This window comes from Chelonia mydas, chromosome 20 (genome assembly GCF_015237465.2).
Source record: "Chelonia mydas isolate rCheMyd1 chromosome 20, rCheMyd1.pri.v2, whole genome shotgun sequence".
NCBI lineage: Eukaryota > Metazoa > Chordata > Testudines > Cheloniidae > Chelonia > Chelonia mydas.
Genome location: NC_051260.2, coordinates 18,832,584 through 18,850,866, shown reverse-complemented (window position 1 = coordinate 18,850,866; position 18,283 = coordinate 18,832,584). Strand labels below are relative to the sequence as shown.

At 43.6% G+C, this 18,283-nt stretch overlaps 1 protein-coding gene and 1 long non-coding RNA gene across 5 annotated transcripts in view; one reads left to right on the top strand and one right to left on the bottom strand.

Moving 5' to 3' along the window:
- Nucleotides 1-8,732, top strand: part of LOC119564814 — a 21,476-nt gene extending 12,744 nt beyond the window's left edge. Inside the window, exons 2-3 of the long non-coding RNA XR_005223660.2 lie at nucleotides 516-2,270; nucleotides 7,304-8,732. This is a non-coding gene — a long non-coding RNA (uncharacterized LOC119564814). The remainder of the gene's footprint in view (nucleotides 1-515; nucleotides 2,271-7,303) is intronic.
- NIBAN3 (niban apoptosis regulator 3) overlaps nucleotides 1-18,283 on the bottom strand; it is a 23,822-nt gene extending 5,539 nt beyond the window's left edge. For 2 of the 4 annotated variants that reach the window (XM_037888060.2, XM_037888062.2), the window contains exons 1-13: nucleotides 15,567-16,871; nucleotides 9,125-9,255; nucleotides 7,234-7,365; nucleotides 6,705-6,819; nucleotides 5,432-5,599; nucleotides 4,786-4,901; nucleotides 4,588-4,692; nucleotides 3,863-4,025; nucleotides 3,260-3,447; nucleotides 2,389-2,547; nucleotides 1,962-2,078; nucleotides 1,624-1,731; nucleotides 539-650 (exon numbers count right to left, since the gene is read on the bottom strand). In XM_037888060.2, coding sequence (XP_037743988.1) covers nucleotides 539-650; nucleotides 1,624-1,731; nucleotides 1,962-2,078; nucleotides 2,389-2,547; nucleotides 3,260-3,447; nucleotides 3,863-4,025; nucleotides 4,588-4,692; nucleotides 4,786-4,901; nucleotides 5,432-5,599; nucleotides 6,705-6,819; nucleotides 7,234-7,365; nucleotides 9,125-9,255; nucleotides 15,567-15,621 — 1,669 coding nt within the window. In that variant the 5' untranslated portion in view covers nucleotides 15,622-16,871. Of the gene's footprint in view, nucleotides 1-538; nucleotides 651-1,623; nucleotides 1,732-1,961; nucleotides 2,079-2,388; nucleotides 2,548-3,259; nucleotides 3,448-3,862; nucleotides 4,026-4,587; nucleotides 4,693-4,785; nucleotides 4,902-5,431; nucleotides 5,600-6,704; nucleotides 6,820-7,233; nucleotides 7,366-7,649; nucleotides 7,699-9,124; nucleotides 9,256-14,438; nucleotides 14,600-15,566; nucleotides 16,872-18,264 lie in introns of those variants that run through there. The other 2 variants (XM_037888061.2, XM_037888063.2) reach the window with 2 other exon arrangements.

Sequence of the window (18,283 nt, the reverse complement as noted above, 5' to 3'; positions counted from 1 at the left end):
TATTACCAGCAGGAGGTGGGGGAGGAGGGATAAACAAGGGGCTGAAGACAACATCCCAGGAAGACTTTCTGCCTCATGAAGCAGGGTCAATGAACTTTGAGAGAGACTTTTCAAAGGTTTACTGGACTATACAGAGAGGTGAAAAGAGCCCCTAAGTTATTCTTCACCTGAAGAGACAAGGAAAACCAGCACCTTGGACTCTGTGGGGATCGTGACTAAAAGCTAGTCAGCTGTTGCAGGAAAAGGAAGGCTGGTGAGGAAACTGGTATCAGGGCTGTGAGCCACAGCAACCCAGCATTTAAAGCACCCAAAGTTCCAAGGCAGGCAGTAACAACCCCTTATTGATATGGACTGAACCCCAAAACATCACAAAATGCTTTAAAAAAAAAAGCCAACAGCAGTCAACAGAGGGGAAGTTACAGGCCTGGCGACTGTAAACATTTTTGGTGAAGATAATCTGTCCTCTCTTTAGCAGAGGATAAGGACCTAACAGTGCTGACTTTGGTCTGTTTTAGGATGGAACCCAGTTTCTACTCACCTGTGGTGACTGCCTGCTGCAGAACAGCCAGAACCATTTCTTCATAAATATTTTCAACATTGATGATGCCACTGAAGTCAGCAAACACGTAATTTTCATACTTGGGCAGCTCCTACCAAAGGAGGTAGAAGAGAGGGAAATCAGCCAGCATCAGTTACCTCACACACACACACACAGATAGGCAGGGCCAACCTTGGATTACACAGCACCTGAAGAGAGCCAAAATATGGTGTTCTGCCCCCACCTCGGAATAAATAGTCACCTGAAATTCCAATGGCATCCTGTAGTTTCTGGCACCTGAACTGCCTGTCCAACCTTTAATGCTGGTCCTGCACAATGTTTTATGTGTATTTACAGGTTCAGAAGGAAAGTGGAGCCTCATGGTTAAACAGCCAGAATGGAAAGTGTTCAATGGAATTAGTTCAAACTCCCCAGAAGTCTGGGGGAAAGTTAACCAAGTTTAGGATCAAGCTTCCCAGAATCCTGATCACTAGAGACAAAGTTTAAATCTCTTCAGGACACAGTGCCCTGTACCACCAATAGCCCACTGACATGCACCAGGACTATCTTCAAGCGGAGTCAAACTTAACCATTGTCCTAGTACAAGGTACTGAGTTAGGCTGGTAGCAGTGCAGAAAAATGATAAAACGAAATGGAAAATTTTGGGGAAAGATTTACATGGTAGTAAGAGTCATGATGTGAAATAGAAGTAGATTCATGGCCCTCTGGAGGGAGTTTATTGGTTGCCTGGTGAGAGTGGCCTGCATTTCGGTGGCACTGAAGAACCTGTAATATTGCTTAAAGCCTCTCCTCTCTTTGGAGTCACAGTCCAGCCCTGCCACTCTGGAACGCTATAATGAAAGGTCAGACTAAATGATCTAATGATCCCTTCTGGTCTTAAATTCTATGAAAGTCACTGAGGGGAAGGGGATCTCCTATCAGCCCACTGAAGTTCACTGAGCTAGCAAAGCTTTTCTGAAGAATAAAATGGAATAGTTTGATAAGATAAAATCAGCTTGTATGAGCTTCATCAGTTCACATATGGGGTTTGGGTCCCTTCACCTTCATTCAGAATCAGGCCTCACCAGTTTACATCTGGGCTCCAGATTCTTCAGCAGAAAGGGAAGAAAGATCTGAACCAGCCACTCTTGTGCAAACTGCTTCCTGGTGGAACTGCTGTCATAGTCAAATTTCTGAAAACCAACCACAACCAAATTGAAAAAGGAATCAGCGCAACAGTCAGGAAACTTCCCCACAACAACTTCTGCATCTGTCCACCTAGAACAGCTCAGGACTGGAGCATGTGAGGAACACAGTGTCCAAGGCAGCACACAGAGCAGAAAAGCCAACAAGTGCAGGGAGAATATGATCCAAAGAAATAGGACTTTACACAAAGAGAAGGTAAGAATATCGCACACCTTACCTTCAGCACACGAGTTTTGATCTTTTCCAGAGTCTGGGTGATTTGGCTGTGGTTGGTTGCCAAGCTCAGATGTTGCTCTGAAAGCTGGTGGAATGTATGGACCGAATTCTGCATTAGCTACAAAAGAAAAAAATTGTCAGATGAGTACGGGAGCCAGCACATTCAGAGACCACAGTCAGGACTCAGTTCCACATCTTCAGCAACCACCCTCTGGATAATGCAGCCTGCTTTCTCTCTAAGATTGGTTAAATAATCTCTTCATACCCTGCTGATGCCCAAGGGAAAAAGCAGACCCCACACAAATTAAAGGTAAAAATAGATCAGCTCAGAGCTGAACCCTCAGGGAATGAATGCACTGCCCCTTCCCTTCATCTCCACTAAGAGGTTGCCTCACCCCAGTCTGTTCTCTCAAAGTATCACCACTTACCTGCTGCATGAGGTTTTGGGCTCTGAGGACTAAACTTGCCACACCATGAAAGCCAAATCTTTCCTTCAGTCCCTGCAGACTGTCTTTGTAGAGGTTAGCCTTCTCGTAACATGGCTCCATGAATTCAGGTTTCCAGGGCATTTCCCCAAGTGTGAGAATCTGCATCAGACAAGTAGTCAGCTAGTTAAGGTCTGTACAGTGCCTAGAGGCAGTGAAAGCTTACCTACATGCTAAGAATTAATATTGTATGGGAAAGGATCTGAGTTAAAGCCATTATCCATGTCCAAGCAATGTAAAACTGAAAAGAAGGCATCTCTTTGCAGAAGGACATTGACTACTTGTCTCTGGAGCCATGTTTGTCCCACAAAACCTGTTTATGGGTGATCCATGAACAGGCAGTGGAATACCGAGCAGACTCGGACAAGTTCAGAAGCCATATTCTTGTCTAACAAAGTTGCCTACCTTTATCAAGCTGCCTCTGTGGTGTGGTCACATTCAAAACAGCATGTGGCACTGACCTGAATGAACTGCACTGTGCAGTTACAACAGCAGCTAGGTGAAAGTTACAAGAGCTCACGATCTGCACAGTTCAGGGCATAATCTCCTCTCTAGCTGGGGGTCAGGGAGAATTTTCCTCCCATTGTACAGACCTGCACAATTCAGAGACATCATTGTGATGAGGAGATTACAAGTTATTATACATTGGTTACTGTTGGAGGCAGGATACTGGAGTAGGTGGATCACTGGTGTTCCGGAGTCTATGGGACAGATGGAATTAAGTTGCCATCCACAATACTGAACGCGGACATGTAATGTGGTCTCCAGGGGAATAAGACAAAACGGTCCCTCTGTCATATCGTCTATATCTTACCTCTTCCTGGAAGACAGTGGTAGGCAAACTCTGCACATGTCTGATCATCTCATCAATTCTGTCTGTGAAGAGCGAACGCACCACGTCAAATCCTAAGCTGATGGGGCATATGAGCTCCTCCATCACACAGTCCAGGTCAGGCTCTACTCCTTGGTGACAGCAGGATTCCACTGAGCTCTGGACCACCGCTGCCAAGGTAGAAACCCCTCAATTAGCCTGACAAAGTCACAGCGGAAGTCAGGTTGCCCTGGATTAATTAGGCTCAAGGAGACAACTGCAGGGTCTTGGAATGTGAAATACTCATCCATCCACCTATCCTTTATTTCGGATGTGCCCATCCCCGCAGTTTCTGTGAATCTAGGGTACCCATCAAATAGCATCTAATCATAAATACTGTAATCAAGATTCACATAGCATTGTCTAAAACAGTAAGACATAATGAACTCATTCCCCAATCCAACCTCTCCAGTGGCAGATAATGCTGCACACGCTGCTTAGAATTTCAAATACAATTGAGAGAGTTAGAATTCTAAAGCAAAGTAAATCCCGTGGGTTAACAGAAGAGAACCAAACACCCCATCCCTCCACCCCCTTTCCTCTAACCTTGGAGTTTTATAGATATCTGATCCTTTAAAATCAGCATCTGATCCAGATCAGGGCGAATCTTCTTTTCCAATTGAATGTGGAGTTTCTCATTCTCCCTCTGAAAATCCAGGAATTCGCTGGAGACCTGGCTGAGGACCAATGTATAAACCTCCTCTAGGAACTGACCACCCCAAGCAGGGACCAGATCAGCAAAAGGGAAGGAGAAAACAGGAAAAGTAAGAGGCATCATACAGGCCATGTGCAGAGATCAGGAGAAGTTTCTGGTTGTGCTGCTGGGTGCACAGTCCTTGTCAGGTCATTCTGCTTGCAGCTGATTAGTGCACTGTCTTCTACCTATATTACATCTGTAAGCATGGGGCTCCAAGCTGACCCAACTCAAAGGCCAGTCCAATCACTCCTGGGGCATCATTTACTTGGTAGCTACATGTAGACAGCAGGATGCTCTTCATTCCCCACAAATACCCTGTTTAAATTTTGCACAACACACTACATCAAAGGCAGCAGTTTCACAGGAGACATGAAAGGCAGAGGCTGTGGGTTGGATTTTGAGAGCAGTAGCTAGTGGAGCTGTTCTTTGTGTTTATTTGTCTGTCGCAGAGCAAAGTACAAACTCCTAATGTGCTTTCCGAAACCATAGTCTAAAAAGTTAGCTGAGTGTCACTCATTAGTTCCTGAAACATCACTGTTTGGGTTTAGATGTAAGCATTGCTCTGTGGACTTACCTGGCACCAGGTCTGTTTCTTCCTACTTTCTGACCCTTTGAGATTTGGGGGGACCTGAGACTGCAGCACTGGAAGCAAATCCTCCATCAGCACATTACTGAGAATCTAAACCCAAAGAAAAAGACCATCTTCATCAAGTTACCAGCATAGAGCATGTATTAAATACTCCAGCTTTGGACTGCTCAGCACTTTACAAACCTCAGGCTCTGTTCCCAGGAGGAGATCCCCTGCTCCGTAACTACCTTTCTCTTGCCTATAAAATCGCACAGCTTCCAGGAAAGCCTCTACTTCAAAGGAGTCCTGTCTCTGTAAAACTGAACCCGAAATACCAGTTAGTCCCAGCAACATAGCTGAGGTTAATCAGAAAAGTCCAATCCACTCTTAGCACACCCAAATCTGGCTATATGTAACTAAGCTTGCTGGTTACAAGCAGTGCTGAAATGCTATGGCAATAAGTGCTATATAAAACCTATGATAGAGACTAACATTACACTAATAACAAAGAAGGGGGAAGAACCTCTGGAAATCTCTGTGGATCTGAGTGCACAAGCCTCTCCCTTTAAAGAAATGAAAGCCTAACTGCCTGAACTTGCTCAAATTTAAAAACCATAAATTCAATCCAAGGAAGAATAGAAAATGTAGGAAATTTTTACACTCTTTGGACTTCCATCAGTATCACATTCGTATCTGATTCACTGGGCCCTCAATTCACAGGTGATGCCTCACTGAATGGACTCCACACAATTTTAGGAAAGGATCCTCATGTCAGTAGCGAACTCCTGTGGTCAGCCCCATTTGCAGATGTTGCCTCAGGTCTAGTAATGCAGGCGCTTCCAGGTGTTACCTGTGCTGCAATATCGGATCCCATCTCGAAGGATGGATTTCCAGGTGTGCTGGGATTTTGCAGAGTTTGTACAGAAACAGAAGGACTTTCGGAACGGATGGTAAAGGAACAGCAGAAACTCTTCTGGAGGCCCATTTAAGGGGTCTTGGTCTTGGTGGGTGTAGTCAGCTTGAAAAGAAAAGCACAGAACATGCTTCCAACGAGTTAGAATTATTTCTAGAAATACTGTGTAATGTCTCCACAGCTCTTAATGATCCTAGTGTCTCTCACTGACAGCTGCCATTTTACTGCCAGAAGGAAATCCTGTCTGCTGACAGACACCTGAGCACCAGCAACTTCTAAGATGTCAGAGGGAACTACATGTGATCAGTACCTGCTAAGATTCGGCCCATAATTTGAGACATCTGAATGCACTGAGTCAGGCTAGAGACTTGCACAGTCACTTTAAGGCATGTTCATTTTTGTAGTTAGTATTTACTAGAAAATATTGTGCCAAAATTGTACACTAAGGATTTTTTCTATTCTGCCATTAACAAAATCTGTTCTGTTCTGAAAGTGATTATTGAAGTCTCACTTCCTTTCTTCAGCAGACAGGAAAAATTCCTGCTTCATTAGAAATTTTTAATTTGTATTGTATGAAATAAAAAGATTTTACATATCGTTACAAATAGATGGAATTTTAGGGCACATTGCCACTTTCTTTTCAGAGCTGGCAAGTAGCACTGAGAAATGGAACAGAGCAGCTGTCTCAAATGAGTTCAGGGATTGGCAACATCTCTCTGCATCTGCTTCTAATTTCATGTCACTTCACTGTGAAACCTGGGTTCTTCATCTGGCTGAATAAAGCCCTGTAACCCACCAACAGTACTAAATGTACTCCTTCTAAAGAGAGAAAAAGGAGGGACAGAACAGCATGGCAAAAAGGAAACAGGTTTAAACAGCATGAGGTCCTGAAAACCTTATGTTTTAGAGACATCAGCATGTTCAATTTATTTTGTGGTCTCTAACTTTGAACAGTACAACAGCCCCATGAGCAATGGAGTCTCTGTGTATGTATAATCAATATTCTTCTTTCTATATGTTGGACTTTGCCATCCTTACAACGAAAAAGAGAAAGTTCAGAATTCAGACATGGAGCCCTTTCTATTTAGAGGTGGTGTTGCTGAAGAGTTCTTGAAGTCGCTGTTCTGTATAATGCTGTGAGGGGCCAGTAAGACACTGTTCCCTTCTGGTTTGCGGCACATTTCTCAAATGGGGCACATCACAAACTTACCTACTAATCCCTGGCAGAGACTGTCAATCAGCCTGGTATATTCGCTCAGTGAGGTCACCAGCAAGTATCCGGACAGAGTCGTGGATCCTCTGGGCTTATATCCTCTCCCCTGGGCCTGGAAAAGAAATCCAGACAGAACTATCTTAATGAGGGCTCAAGGGCAGAATTCCTCACACACACCTTGCTGCTAGGATTTAGGGTCAGCAAGTCTCTTTCTCTAAACTGCACTCACTGACAGTATACAGCCACCTCTGGAGGTGGAATTCAGTAGCTGTGTAACAAACACCACACATTCATTTTGGAGAGGAAATGAAGGAGGAGAATGTAACCCTATAAGCCAGAAGGAGGAATTTGGGCAGGGAGGGGGCGCAGAACATAAACTTTCCGAAACAGTGGGACACACTGTCAGATGTCTGGGTGTACATGTGCCTGCAGGAAACACACCTCAATGGGGTAAGAGTATGTAAGATCCATATACATTTTACAACCCATAAAGTGGGGACAAAAGCAGCTGAAGTAGCACATTTACCTCTTTACTATCAAACCACTCCAGGGTATAGTTTCCCAGCAAAATTAAATAACTCTTCTTCCACTTGCAGGTGTCCCCAGTATACTGCATCAGGAATCCCTCATGCAGAAGAGCATCAGGTGGCTTCTGGAGCTGAGAATGGATAAGAGAGGACAGGAAACAAGTCCCAGTGAAAGTGCAGATGCAACTGTAAACTCTTTGGGACAGATACCATGTCATCTGTCTCTCTGCAGTGCTTAGCACAAGGGGACCCTGACTGGGGCCTTTGGCTGCTACCACAATATAAATAATGGGACAACTGAACGATGACATCTAGCAGACACTGAAAGCAAATAAAACACCTACATTAACACACACACACACACACACACGCGCGCCCTGTAATTACAGTCATAGTAGCTCTGAAGGGGACTTACAAGGTCTTTCAGTCTAACCAGAGGAGAGGTCACAGTTTATCGGCTCCATCTGTGTATATAAAATTATAAAACTGTATGTAGTGTGGAATTGCAGTGTTATAGCCACGTTCATCCCAGGATTATTAGAGAGACATGCAGAGGTGTTAACAGCCCACTTCACCATGAATGGTCTCTTGCAGCATGTGTTAACTCCTTATGCTTAACAATCTGTTCCACCTTGTATTTATCTGTAATGCTCCGAGTACCTTTCCCAGACCTGAAGAAGAGCTCTGTGTAAGCTTGGAAACTTCTCTCTTTCACCAGCAGAAGTAGGTCCAGTAAAATATATTACCTCACCCACCTTGTTTCTTTAGTATGGAATGAAAGATAGCAAGTAACACAGAGTGGCAATTTTTAAACCTTCCTAGTGGCAGCAGGGCAGCAGTGAGGATTAGAATTTGGGAGTTGCCACCTCCTATTCCAATGCTCGGGCCACCAGGGCGTGTATCCTCATGCTTGATTCATTCAGCAACACACACAATTATGTGTCAGAGATTAATAGCCCTAAAGAATCTCAAGATGCTAGAGCGAATGAGGGAGGAAGACAAAGTTGTCTTCAGATCAGGGAGAAGACAACAGCTCAGGGGTGTGTGGGAAAAAGAAATCTCCCAGAACACTAGTAACAGCCATTCATTGTCCTCTCTCCAAGCTCACAGCTCCTACAGGAGTCAGTGGGGATCAGTGAGGGAGGGAAAAAGAGGGGGTGGTGTGCAGGAAGAGAAGGCCTTTTGAATTATCTGAAACTTTAGTCAGTCCCTCAAAAGTGAACTAAGCCATCCCACCACCGGCCTCCGACATGCAGAAATTGCCCCTACACACACGCAGATCAACCATTGTAATCTGCATTTTAAAATATGTCCCAAAAGACCTATTTCCAGGGCATGAGAAGCCAAAGAAGCCCCTATTGTTAGGTCAGTGATCCAATAAGCTATTACCAACAGGAGAGTGGGGTTTTGGGAAGGAGGGGGGTCAGAAAACCTGGATTTGTGCTGGAAATGGCCCACCTTGATTATTATATACATTGTAAGGAGAGGGATCACTTTAGATAAGCTGTTACCAGCAGGAGAGTGGGGTGGGGGGAGAGAAAACCTTTTGTAGTGATAAACACCCATTTTTTCATGGTCTGTGTGTATAAAGACATCTTCTGTATTTTCCACGGTATGCATCCGATGAAGTGAGCTGTAGCTCACGAAAGCTTATGCTCAAATAAATTGGTTAGTCTCTAAGGTGCCACAAGTACTCCTTTTCTTTTTACACCCTAGCAAATAATTACATGAGACTGCCAGAGTCTAGGAAGAAGCAGCTGTAGTTTCCATATTACAGCAACTACTAAGAGAATGTTTGTTTCTGGGGGAATGGAGCCATGAAAAGGTGCCCTTGGGATCAGGTGTTTGTAGTAGGGGCAGTGTGTCATGTACAGGAGGTGTGATACTTACTTTGCTCTGCAGCAGCTGTAGAGCAGGTTTGCCTTGCGGGTCCAGCTCCTTTGAGACCCGTCTCAGAAAGGTGGTTGCAAGTTGCCTCTGATAATAGGGCAGGAAATTCTTCACTGTGGCATCTGTGCGACCTGGGAAGCGAGAACAGAGATGACCATGGTGTTTCAGTGCTCTCCCAAGGGAGGTAATGCAAGCTTCTTTGTCTGATTAGCATTGTTCCTTCACCCAATAGCTTGTGAACTACCAGTGTGGGCCCCCAAGGATGAGGCCAACAAGTTCAAATCCAGATCCAAACTTATCCAAAGTTCATGAGCACCCCAATGTGGGAGTTCTAATCTGGGCTCTCTCTACACAAATTCTAGACTCATAGGATCACTGTAAGGCTACAACCAGATTCTAACAGCTACTAATGCTCATCAGAGGAGGAATCAGAACAAACAACATGCAGACAGCCAATGCTGGGGAACCCTTTGACTCTAAAAGTGCCTGGGAGATGCATGCTACAGTCCTTTATGTCCCTCTATTCACTGATGAGTACAGTGTGCCTACCAAACATAAGGAGGAGCATGTTCAGCTGGCATGGGGGAAGGAAACTTGTGTCACCCTGCAATAACTTCTGCAGCTGAGCAAGGAGCAGCAGCACTGATAGGTTCTGACAAGAGATTCCATCTAACCTTCTTTGACCAAGGAACATTGACATGATGCACGGTGTGCAGATGCGGGGCAGGAATCTTCTACTTCCATTGAGGAATGGGGGGAGCACCACAACAGAGGAGCCAGACTTGAGATATAAGATTTACTATAGCATCTCTGATGTTATTACATTTATATTATGGTAGCATCCAAGGACCCCAGTCAAGACTGGGACCCCATGGTGGTAGCTGTTGTACAAATGTAGAAAGGAGATGCTCCCCACCCTGGAAAGCTTACAGGCCCTGGTCTGACAGTAAGTTTATTTTGGAAGAGTCTTGCCACTGCCCCACCAGTATCTAGTATGGGAAGAACCAGAAGGTTTCTTCCAACCTACAGTCACAGATCATAATATGATTGCCAGACATTTTAGCTTCACACTGTCCTAAGAGGTAGCTTAGTGTGATTTTGCAGTAGGGAAACTGAAGCAGAGAAATATGAAGAAACCTTCCCATGGTCAACCACAGCCTGGAGAACCCAGGTACCCCCACTGCCAGTTCCCTATTGTAACCACTAGATCACACTCCTGAACTGCTGTACTTCTACACTGCGGGAAGCAAAAGCCAACCAAAGTAGCCTGTGAAAATGGCAAACAGTGAAGCACCCACAAAAGCTTATGCTCTAATAAAAATTTGTTAGTCTCTAAGGTGCCATTTGTTAGTCTCTAAGGTGCCACAAGTACTCCTGTTCTTTTTGTGGATACAGTCTAACACGGCTGCTCCTCTAAAACCAGTGAAGTATTAGAAAGATGGCTCTGAATGTTAGAGGGTCTGATGCAATTAAAAGATAAAAGATTCCTATGTGCCATTGCTTCTCCAAGCAGATTCTCTCCATAGTCTAGAAGAGGAGATTAAAACGAGAGAGCAAATTCACTAATAACTGAGAAGCTGTTGAAAGGTCATGCCTGCATTCTATTGTGACCTCAGGCAAAGCGGACAATGCTGCCACAGTATGAATTTCTGAAGATTTCCTATGATACATTCCCCAGCCCACCCCCCTTTAGCCTGGAGACTCATGAAGAGGCAAAGAGAAAAATGTGGCTCAAACAGTGAGTGGGGGAAAGAATGACGAAAGTATAAAAACAAGACATTTCCCATCTCTCTCTCTCTCTCTCTCTCTCTCTCTCTCTCTCTCTCTCACACACACACACACACACACACACACTTATATAGGAGGGGGACAAGAGAAAGGCACTCAGAGGCCATTCCCACTGTCAGACTAATTGTGTGTGTGTTGCCTGCATATTCTAATGCCTTTGAACTGTTGGCTGATTTACTATGGAAAAGAAAAGTAATCAAACCCTAAATTAGATTTTGTGTTTCACAGCCCAAATGTGAGCTCAGTGAGCACTCAGCCAGCATTAGTAGCTTTCCAAAAATTCAGAACAAGTTGTGGGATGTGCTCATACTGACCGCTGGAAAAGTCTGCCAGCTTGTGGGAGGAAAGACAATATATGCTACTGCACTACCCTCTTTATGGACTCCTGGATTGAATTTGATGGTACCACTAAAGCTGCTTAAACGGACTTGATGGTGGAATTTCCAGTAAAGCCAATGATTGCAGTGGAGATTTCAAGTTCCTTTTGCCACAGCTACTCCGCCAAAGTAACACAAACAGCTTTAGCTGGAGTAACCACATCTGTGACCCAGCATAGCTGATGACCAATGAACCTCCTTTTCCATCACCATGCACCATATGTGTTGTCATCTGCAGCTCTCGAAAATGAATGCAAACTACTACCAAATCAGAATAGCAGCATTTTACAACTACTTTGCACAGGTGTAAAGGACAACACAAGGTACCAGGCAGGGGACTTTCAGGGTCAACAGATGCAGGTCAGTTAAACAGACCTCCCGTGCCCCGCCCTCTACCTCAAATGCAAAAATATGAAAAGCGTGCATCTGAAATAAGCGTAGAGCTTGACACCTCTGTACTAAGGCCAGCAAAATGTGCCTCAGGAAGGTGCTCTTAATAGTGCAAATAGGGCAACCACTTCCAAGGACCTAGGAGACTGATAAGTCAAAACCTTGGGGGACTGTCTTATTTTTTATCATACCAAATCATTACAGCAAGTTGCACAGAAGAATAGAAGCTGAGATTGAGTCCTCACTCACTCCAACACTTTATGGGAGGGCTCCTCATTTTTTAAAAATTTCCTGTGGGCTCATTCATCCTGCCCAGGGAGATGATGATGCAACAGCAGAAATTTCACCAGAGGTTAGAAGGACTTATCTGTGAGAGTTTACTAACAAAGTGACTCATTGATAAATTGGAGAGGGTTCAGAGAAGAGCCATGATAATGATTAAAGGATTAGAAAAAAATGCATTACAGTGACAGACTAAAAGAACACAATCTACTTAGCTTAATGAAGAGATTAAGGGATGACTTGATTACAGTCCTTAAGTATCAATATGGGGAACAAATATTTAATAATAAGCTCTTCAGTCTACCAGAGAAAAGTCTAACATGATCCAATGGCTGGAAGTTGAAGCTAGACAAATTCCAGCTGACAATAAAGCATAAAACTTGAACAGTGAGAGTAATTAACCATTGGAACAATTTACCAAGGGTCGTGGTAGATTCTCCACACTAACAATTTCTAAATCAAGATCAGATGTTTTTCTAAAAGACCTGCTCTAAAAATTATTTTTGGGAAGTTCTATTGCCTGTTTTATAGGGGGTCAGACAATTATCACAATGGCCTTAGAATCTGTACATCTACGAACGTGCTGGTGTTTAGTGAAACCATAATAAATACCTCAGGATAGTCATGTCTCTCTTATAAGCATCTCTCACCTGACCTAGATACCCTGTACATGCATTGGCAGCAGTGCCTAATGATCTAGATAGAGATTACGAACTAGTCTTGTCTCCCTGGCCCAGAATTCAGTAATGACTGCTGATGTGCAAACGCACCCTATGTAACAAATACACAAGTTAATTAAAGTTGGGACCCAGGAGAATACTCAACCTGTTGTGGAGCAAAAGGCATCTCCTCTTCTTATTTCCTGCCCGCACTGGGTGTTTTTCCCATTTTACTTGTTTAACCTTGTAAGGTCCCTTAAAAATGGCTGTGACCCATGCAGTAAACTACATTTTGTTTTCCCTGTGGTTCCACACATTTATTACCAGGATGATGGTGGTTATGGATAATATTTTGAAGTAAACCATCACTGGCTAATTTCAGAAGAAACTAGATAAAGGCTCCTGGGGGATGCTTGGCACTGAACCTGCACTGAAGTTATTGGGAGTGGCAGGTGCTCAGCACCTCCCAGCAAAGTGCCCAGCAAAACAAAAGCCACTGAGTACATCCAAGTGATTTTAAACAGAGACTGTAGCTCCTGCAGCGCCACTGGAAGTCAGTCAGTGAGAGGGCAAGCAAGGTACCCGGCCTTCAGTCTATGCTAGCCAGGGTTGGTGGCCCAACAGAAAAAGAACAGGGCTCCATGACAGGTGAACTTAATGGGAAAGGTGGGAAAGGGATCCACTGAGGAAGACAGTGATCTCCATAAGTGAGGTGATCGAGGAATGATGTTTGGATGACAGAATCCTTTTAGAAAGAGGAGGCTACACCCATGTCAGAGAAGAAACACCACCCCACAAGACAAACAACTTGGCCATAGCTGTCCCTGGTGTATCTAAGGAGGAGTTAATCAAATTGCATTAGGGGTATATTTTGCCCCTTGATGTTTGACATCTGTGTTTTTACATTAGGTAAATACCACCCTAGTCACTTCAGCTGACTTCTTTCTCTCTCTCTTGCTGTATCCTTCACTCACCCTCTACAAGCCAACAGAGGTTTTTAAAGGTAATCTGAGAACTAACAGTTGTTCGGATTAGACATACAAAACCAAAGTTCTGTCCAGCCATGGTCACTAAAGGTCCTGTGTGCTGTTTGCATGAGCCCAGGCATTAACAATAGTGTCCTGGCCAAACTGCAGCTCAGACCATTATACCCTGCCTGCTCAAACTTGCTCAGGTAGGATCACAGAAATATAAAATGAGAAGAACAGATGCTCCAATACCTGCACCCCTACAGTCACAGGCAGTTACATGGGATACTCCCACCTGGTCCTAAGATGCTACTTTTCAATGCTCCAGAGGGAACCAAATAACCCAAAGGTCCCTGCCAGGTCTTCCCTTTCTGTCCTAAACTATTGTGTCTAGTTGTGCTGTGAAACTCTGATTCTCAGTTTCCCCATCTGTAAAATAATAAAAGTAATTTTAGTACTAATACCACCAACCGTTCAAGGGAGTTATGGGGCTTATCCTACCTTACAAGGAGCTGTAAGGCTTAATGAATACTTAAAAAGCACTAAAAGAAAAGGAGTACTTGTGGCACCTTAGAGACTAACAAATTTATTTGAGCATAAGCTTTCGTGAGCTACAGCTCGCTTCAAATAAATTTGTTAGTCTCTACAGTGCCACAAGTACTCCTTTTCTTTTTGCGAATACAGACTAACACGGCTGCTACTCTGAAACCTGTCATTAAAAAGCACTGTACTTTTAAAGCCAAGTATCATTACACTCGCTTTGTTTCACCCATAGGTGCTTGTCCTGGCCCAGTGGTGAATGGATTCTTCTATATATAGTTTGTAAAACACTTTGGAGCTTGGAACACACCTGAAAGAGTCTCCGACACTACAGTAGAGAAAAGGCCATCGGCAGAATAGGGCTGCAGCACAATTATTGCACAATTAAAAATGTGGTTCCAGTTCCTGTCTACAAGATGAAAGCTTGTCTTAGTTGCATTGTAATCAGATTCTCTGACATGGTAGTTTTGTAGTGTAGACAGGCCCTAAAAACAAAGATGAGTTGTTGGCTCAGATTACGACTCAGCTATTTTCAGACAAATTCTCCTGCTGCCCTTGTGAGCAGAGGCAAACTGGACTGATACCAGGATGGGAACCTTAGTGATTCAGTATCAGATAGATACTCACATATGGTGCCAGGTTGTGATGTACAGCTGGAGCAATGTAGACAGATGTGATAACTTTACTGGTGCCTCTGTGCTCATAAAAGACTCATCAGCTCTGCTGGCAAGCATGAATTCTCAGCACCATATATTATAGCTTGGCATAAATGTGAGTGCTGATATCTAACTGATGGCCAGGCTCCAACTTTTGAATTCCCATATGACACTAAGACTCACAAGTTACGTTACAGAGGTTCACCTGACTGTCATGTCATGTCAAGTTAGATTTGACCACTGTGTAGAACATTGTTGATCCATATTTCTTTCCAGCCTTAATGTTGTGATCAAATAAGCAACAGTTCAAACACGGGGGCAGGATCTTTTAACTGTCCCTCCCAACATGTTTGTAGGACTTGTGCATTTTCATTCCTGGTCTTTTTTTTTTTTAAATGTGGTTGCACTTCTGAAAACAGGTGGGGAAAGTCTTCTTTCCTTATTGTAGCAAATCTCTTTGCCATAAGCTTCCCTGCACAGAAGTCAGAGTAAGTAGTAACCACTATATCTGAAAGATCTGTAACATAACTTGTTTGGGACATTTATGTTTCAACTTGCTGTTGTCCACTAGATGAATCTTGAACCCCCTTCTCCAGTCCTCTTTATACAGCATCCCTGCCCCAGGGTTGGATTTATGGTAATCTACCATATCCCATGTCAGGCAACAACCTGCAGATACATCCATCTCAGATTACATGTTTATACGTTGAACTAATTGTACGGTTTTATTTTTAAAAGGAACCATCACTCTGGAAATGGTAATCATCAAAGCTTTTCCTTACCTCTCAGGTACCTGCGCTGTCTTCCATCCAGTGGACTTGAATACCTTCCTCCCATCTTCCACTTTAATATCTTGCCTGTTTCCAATGCTTCCAGTCAGAGTCATGGGCAGAGAGGAGCTGCCTGGTAAAGTGATTTTTAGGCTCCAAGAGCAGCAGGGATTGTCTTTTTCTGTCACACTCGCCTTCAGATCATCAGCTCATAAATATTCAAATAATGTTTCTGTCTCACAGCAGTCCCTGCACCCACACCCCTACACACAAACAGGCCTTAAAGGGGCAGCAGCACTTAGTGCACAAACTCACACCCTGACACAGAAAGAGGCCTCAAAATATCCCTAAGCCCTTAATGTTAAAAAGGCTGTTTGGAGGTTCTGTTTTTGTTAACCGTGTGGTGTCTTTTGTGTCTGTGCTTGATATAACCCAAGCTCATACAGACTCCCTCCCTCTTGTAACAGAGTGGAACAAGCTCACAGAACACGGACATGATGGAACCTTGATTACACTGAAGAATGAAAATCCCAGATTGATTCAATAAACTGCAAAGTGCAAATTGCAATTTCTGTCCTAGCAAATCCTCTGCTTACAGACCTGAATAAGAGCTCTGCGTAAGCTTGAAAGCTTGTCTCTTTCACCATCAGAAATTGGTCCAATAAAAAAAATAACCTTACCCATCTTGTCTCCACTTATTATAAAGTAATGCTATGCAAAGGAAACAAAAAAGGATTTCTCTATCAAAGTCCTATTGCACCAGAATTTGGATTTCAGATGCTGAAGAGTCAAGAGCTAGAAACTAACAGGCTGTAATGAACTAATTTATCCACGAATGTCCTACGCTCACTTAGGGCATCCTCCCACTCTATAGCCTTCTATACACCATCCATACAGAGCATTTCACATGGGCTTCCTCCAACTGCACCAAAAGCCAGAGATAGTTCATCTGCAAACAAGGCACAAGTGACTGAATCTAGCAGTGCCACTGTGGGACTTTTCTGAAGTATTTCTGAACCCGAAAGCAACATTTATTTAAACACTGATTTCGCATAGAAATGCCACAGGTCAGTGCTCAGCACCTGCTCTCAACTCTCAGTTCCCTTCTGTACTTTGTTTCTCCTGATTAAGATTAATTCAGTAACCTTCCACTTTTAACATTATGTGACAGCCAGTTTCAGTGATACCCTCCAGGATATGTAGAAATAGGAAATCTTCCATCCTCTCTTTAAGCTGAAGCATTCAGCACTTACATTAGCTCCTGTGCTAGATAAAAAGCAAGATAACCCTTTATGCATGACAGAGCAGTAGGGATGATTAAATGAACAAATATAAAAGGGGCCTGAGAATCACCCAAAAGGTGATCCAGGACCACACAGCAAATGTGAAGAAAAGACATGCTTACAACGTTCTATAAAAAATATCACACACAACATCGGAGGGTAAGATGAAACAAACTTGCTTCTTCAGTATATTAGAGGAATTGTTTCCAGACACTTTCTTAGAACTCGGGTAGATCAAAAACTGCTTATTAAAACATCCAGCTTGTAAGAGTCCTGAGCAAGGACATGCGCGTTTCATATGTCTGAAGAGATGTGTGTTAGCAGTAACCAGGATTCTGGATGTTCAAAGTCCCATTCTGCACACATGCTCTATGTTAGTTTCCAAGTTTAATATGAATAAAATATGACTTCAGTTCTTTTTTATTCAGACCCAATTCCAAAAAGATCCCCACTTTCTCATGCTGCTTAGCGAAATAGGTAGTTGCATCTTTTCTGTGAAGGATGCGCAATGAGAACCCTATTAATGGGGGTGGGATTGTTATTTAAAATAATATTAAGGGAGTCTGAAAAATGACTTAACACAGCTGCATAAAGGTACCAGGTGCTTTACAAGCACAGCAAGTCTCATCCTCTGCGCCTAAGAGCGTCTATCCTCCGTGCCTAATCCTGGAAGGCGCTGTGTGCCTTCCAGTCCAACAAAAGGCGATAGGAATTCAGCACCTCACAGACATAACATTTGGTAAGACATTTGGTAGATACAGAGGGGGACTGCTCAAGGCACAGGGGGAAGCATGAGGTGAACCCACACCCTGAGTGAGAGAAAGATGAAAGCAGCAGTAAAGCAAGAGGATTGACCTTAAAGGCTGGGGGAAAAAACAAAACAAAAAAGCTTCCAAGTCCCCCAACCCAGCTTTCACTCAGAGTCAGATGAGGCAGCAAAGTACAGGTGCATTTCCTCCTCACAGTACTGTTAGTAAATCTGTTTCCTGTTCTAGTGTGTGCACTGCAGCTGCCTTCAGACAAGAGAGTCTGAGCCAAGGAGTGGTAAGAACCCCAGATATGAATATTTTTTATTCAGTGTGTTAGAATCTATCTGGATCTCTGTAAACTAACTTTAACAACTTAAGTGAAGGGTAAAGAGTACGGCTCACTAACAAGGCCCACAATCTGCCCAGCCTACTGGAATTCATGCCCAAAAAGAGAAGATTGTGGAACACAAATTGGGGAGAAGCCCCAGAACCATGCAGGAGATGCATGGAGGCTTTTTTTTTTTTTTTTTTTTTTTTTTGGGGGGGGGGGGGGAGGTGGCATGTTTATACAGTACTGGTTGATGAGAAGGGACATTGAACTGTGGGTTTGATCCATTAATGGAGGTATAAAGACTTGTCATCCTAATCCCCTGGCAGTGCTCTCTCTCTCAGCTCTACCTGGATGAAAGGAAAGGAA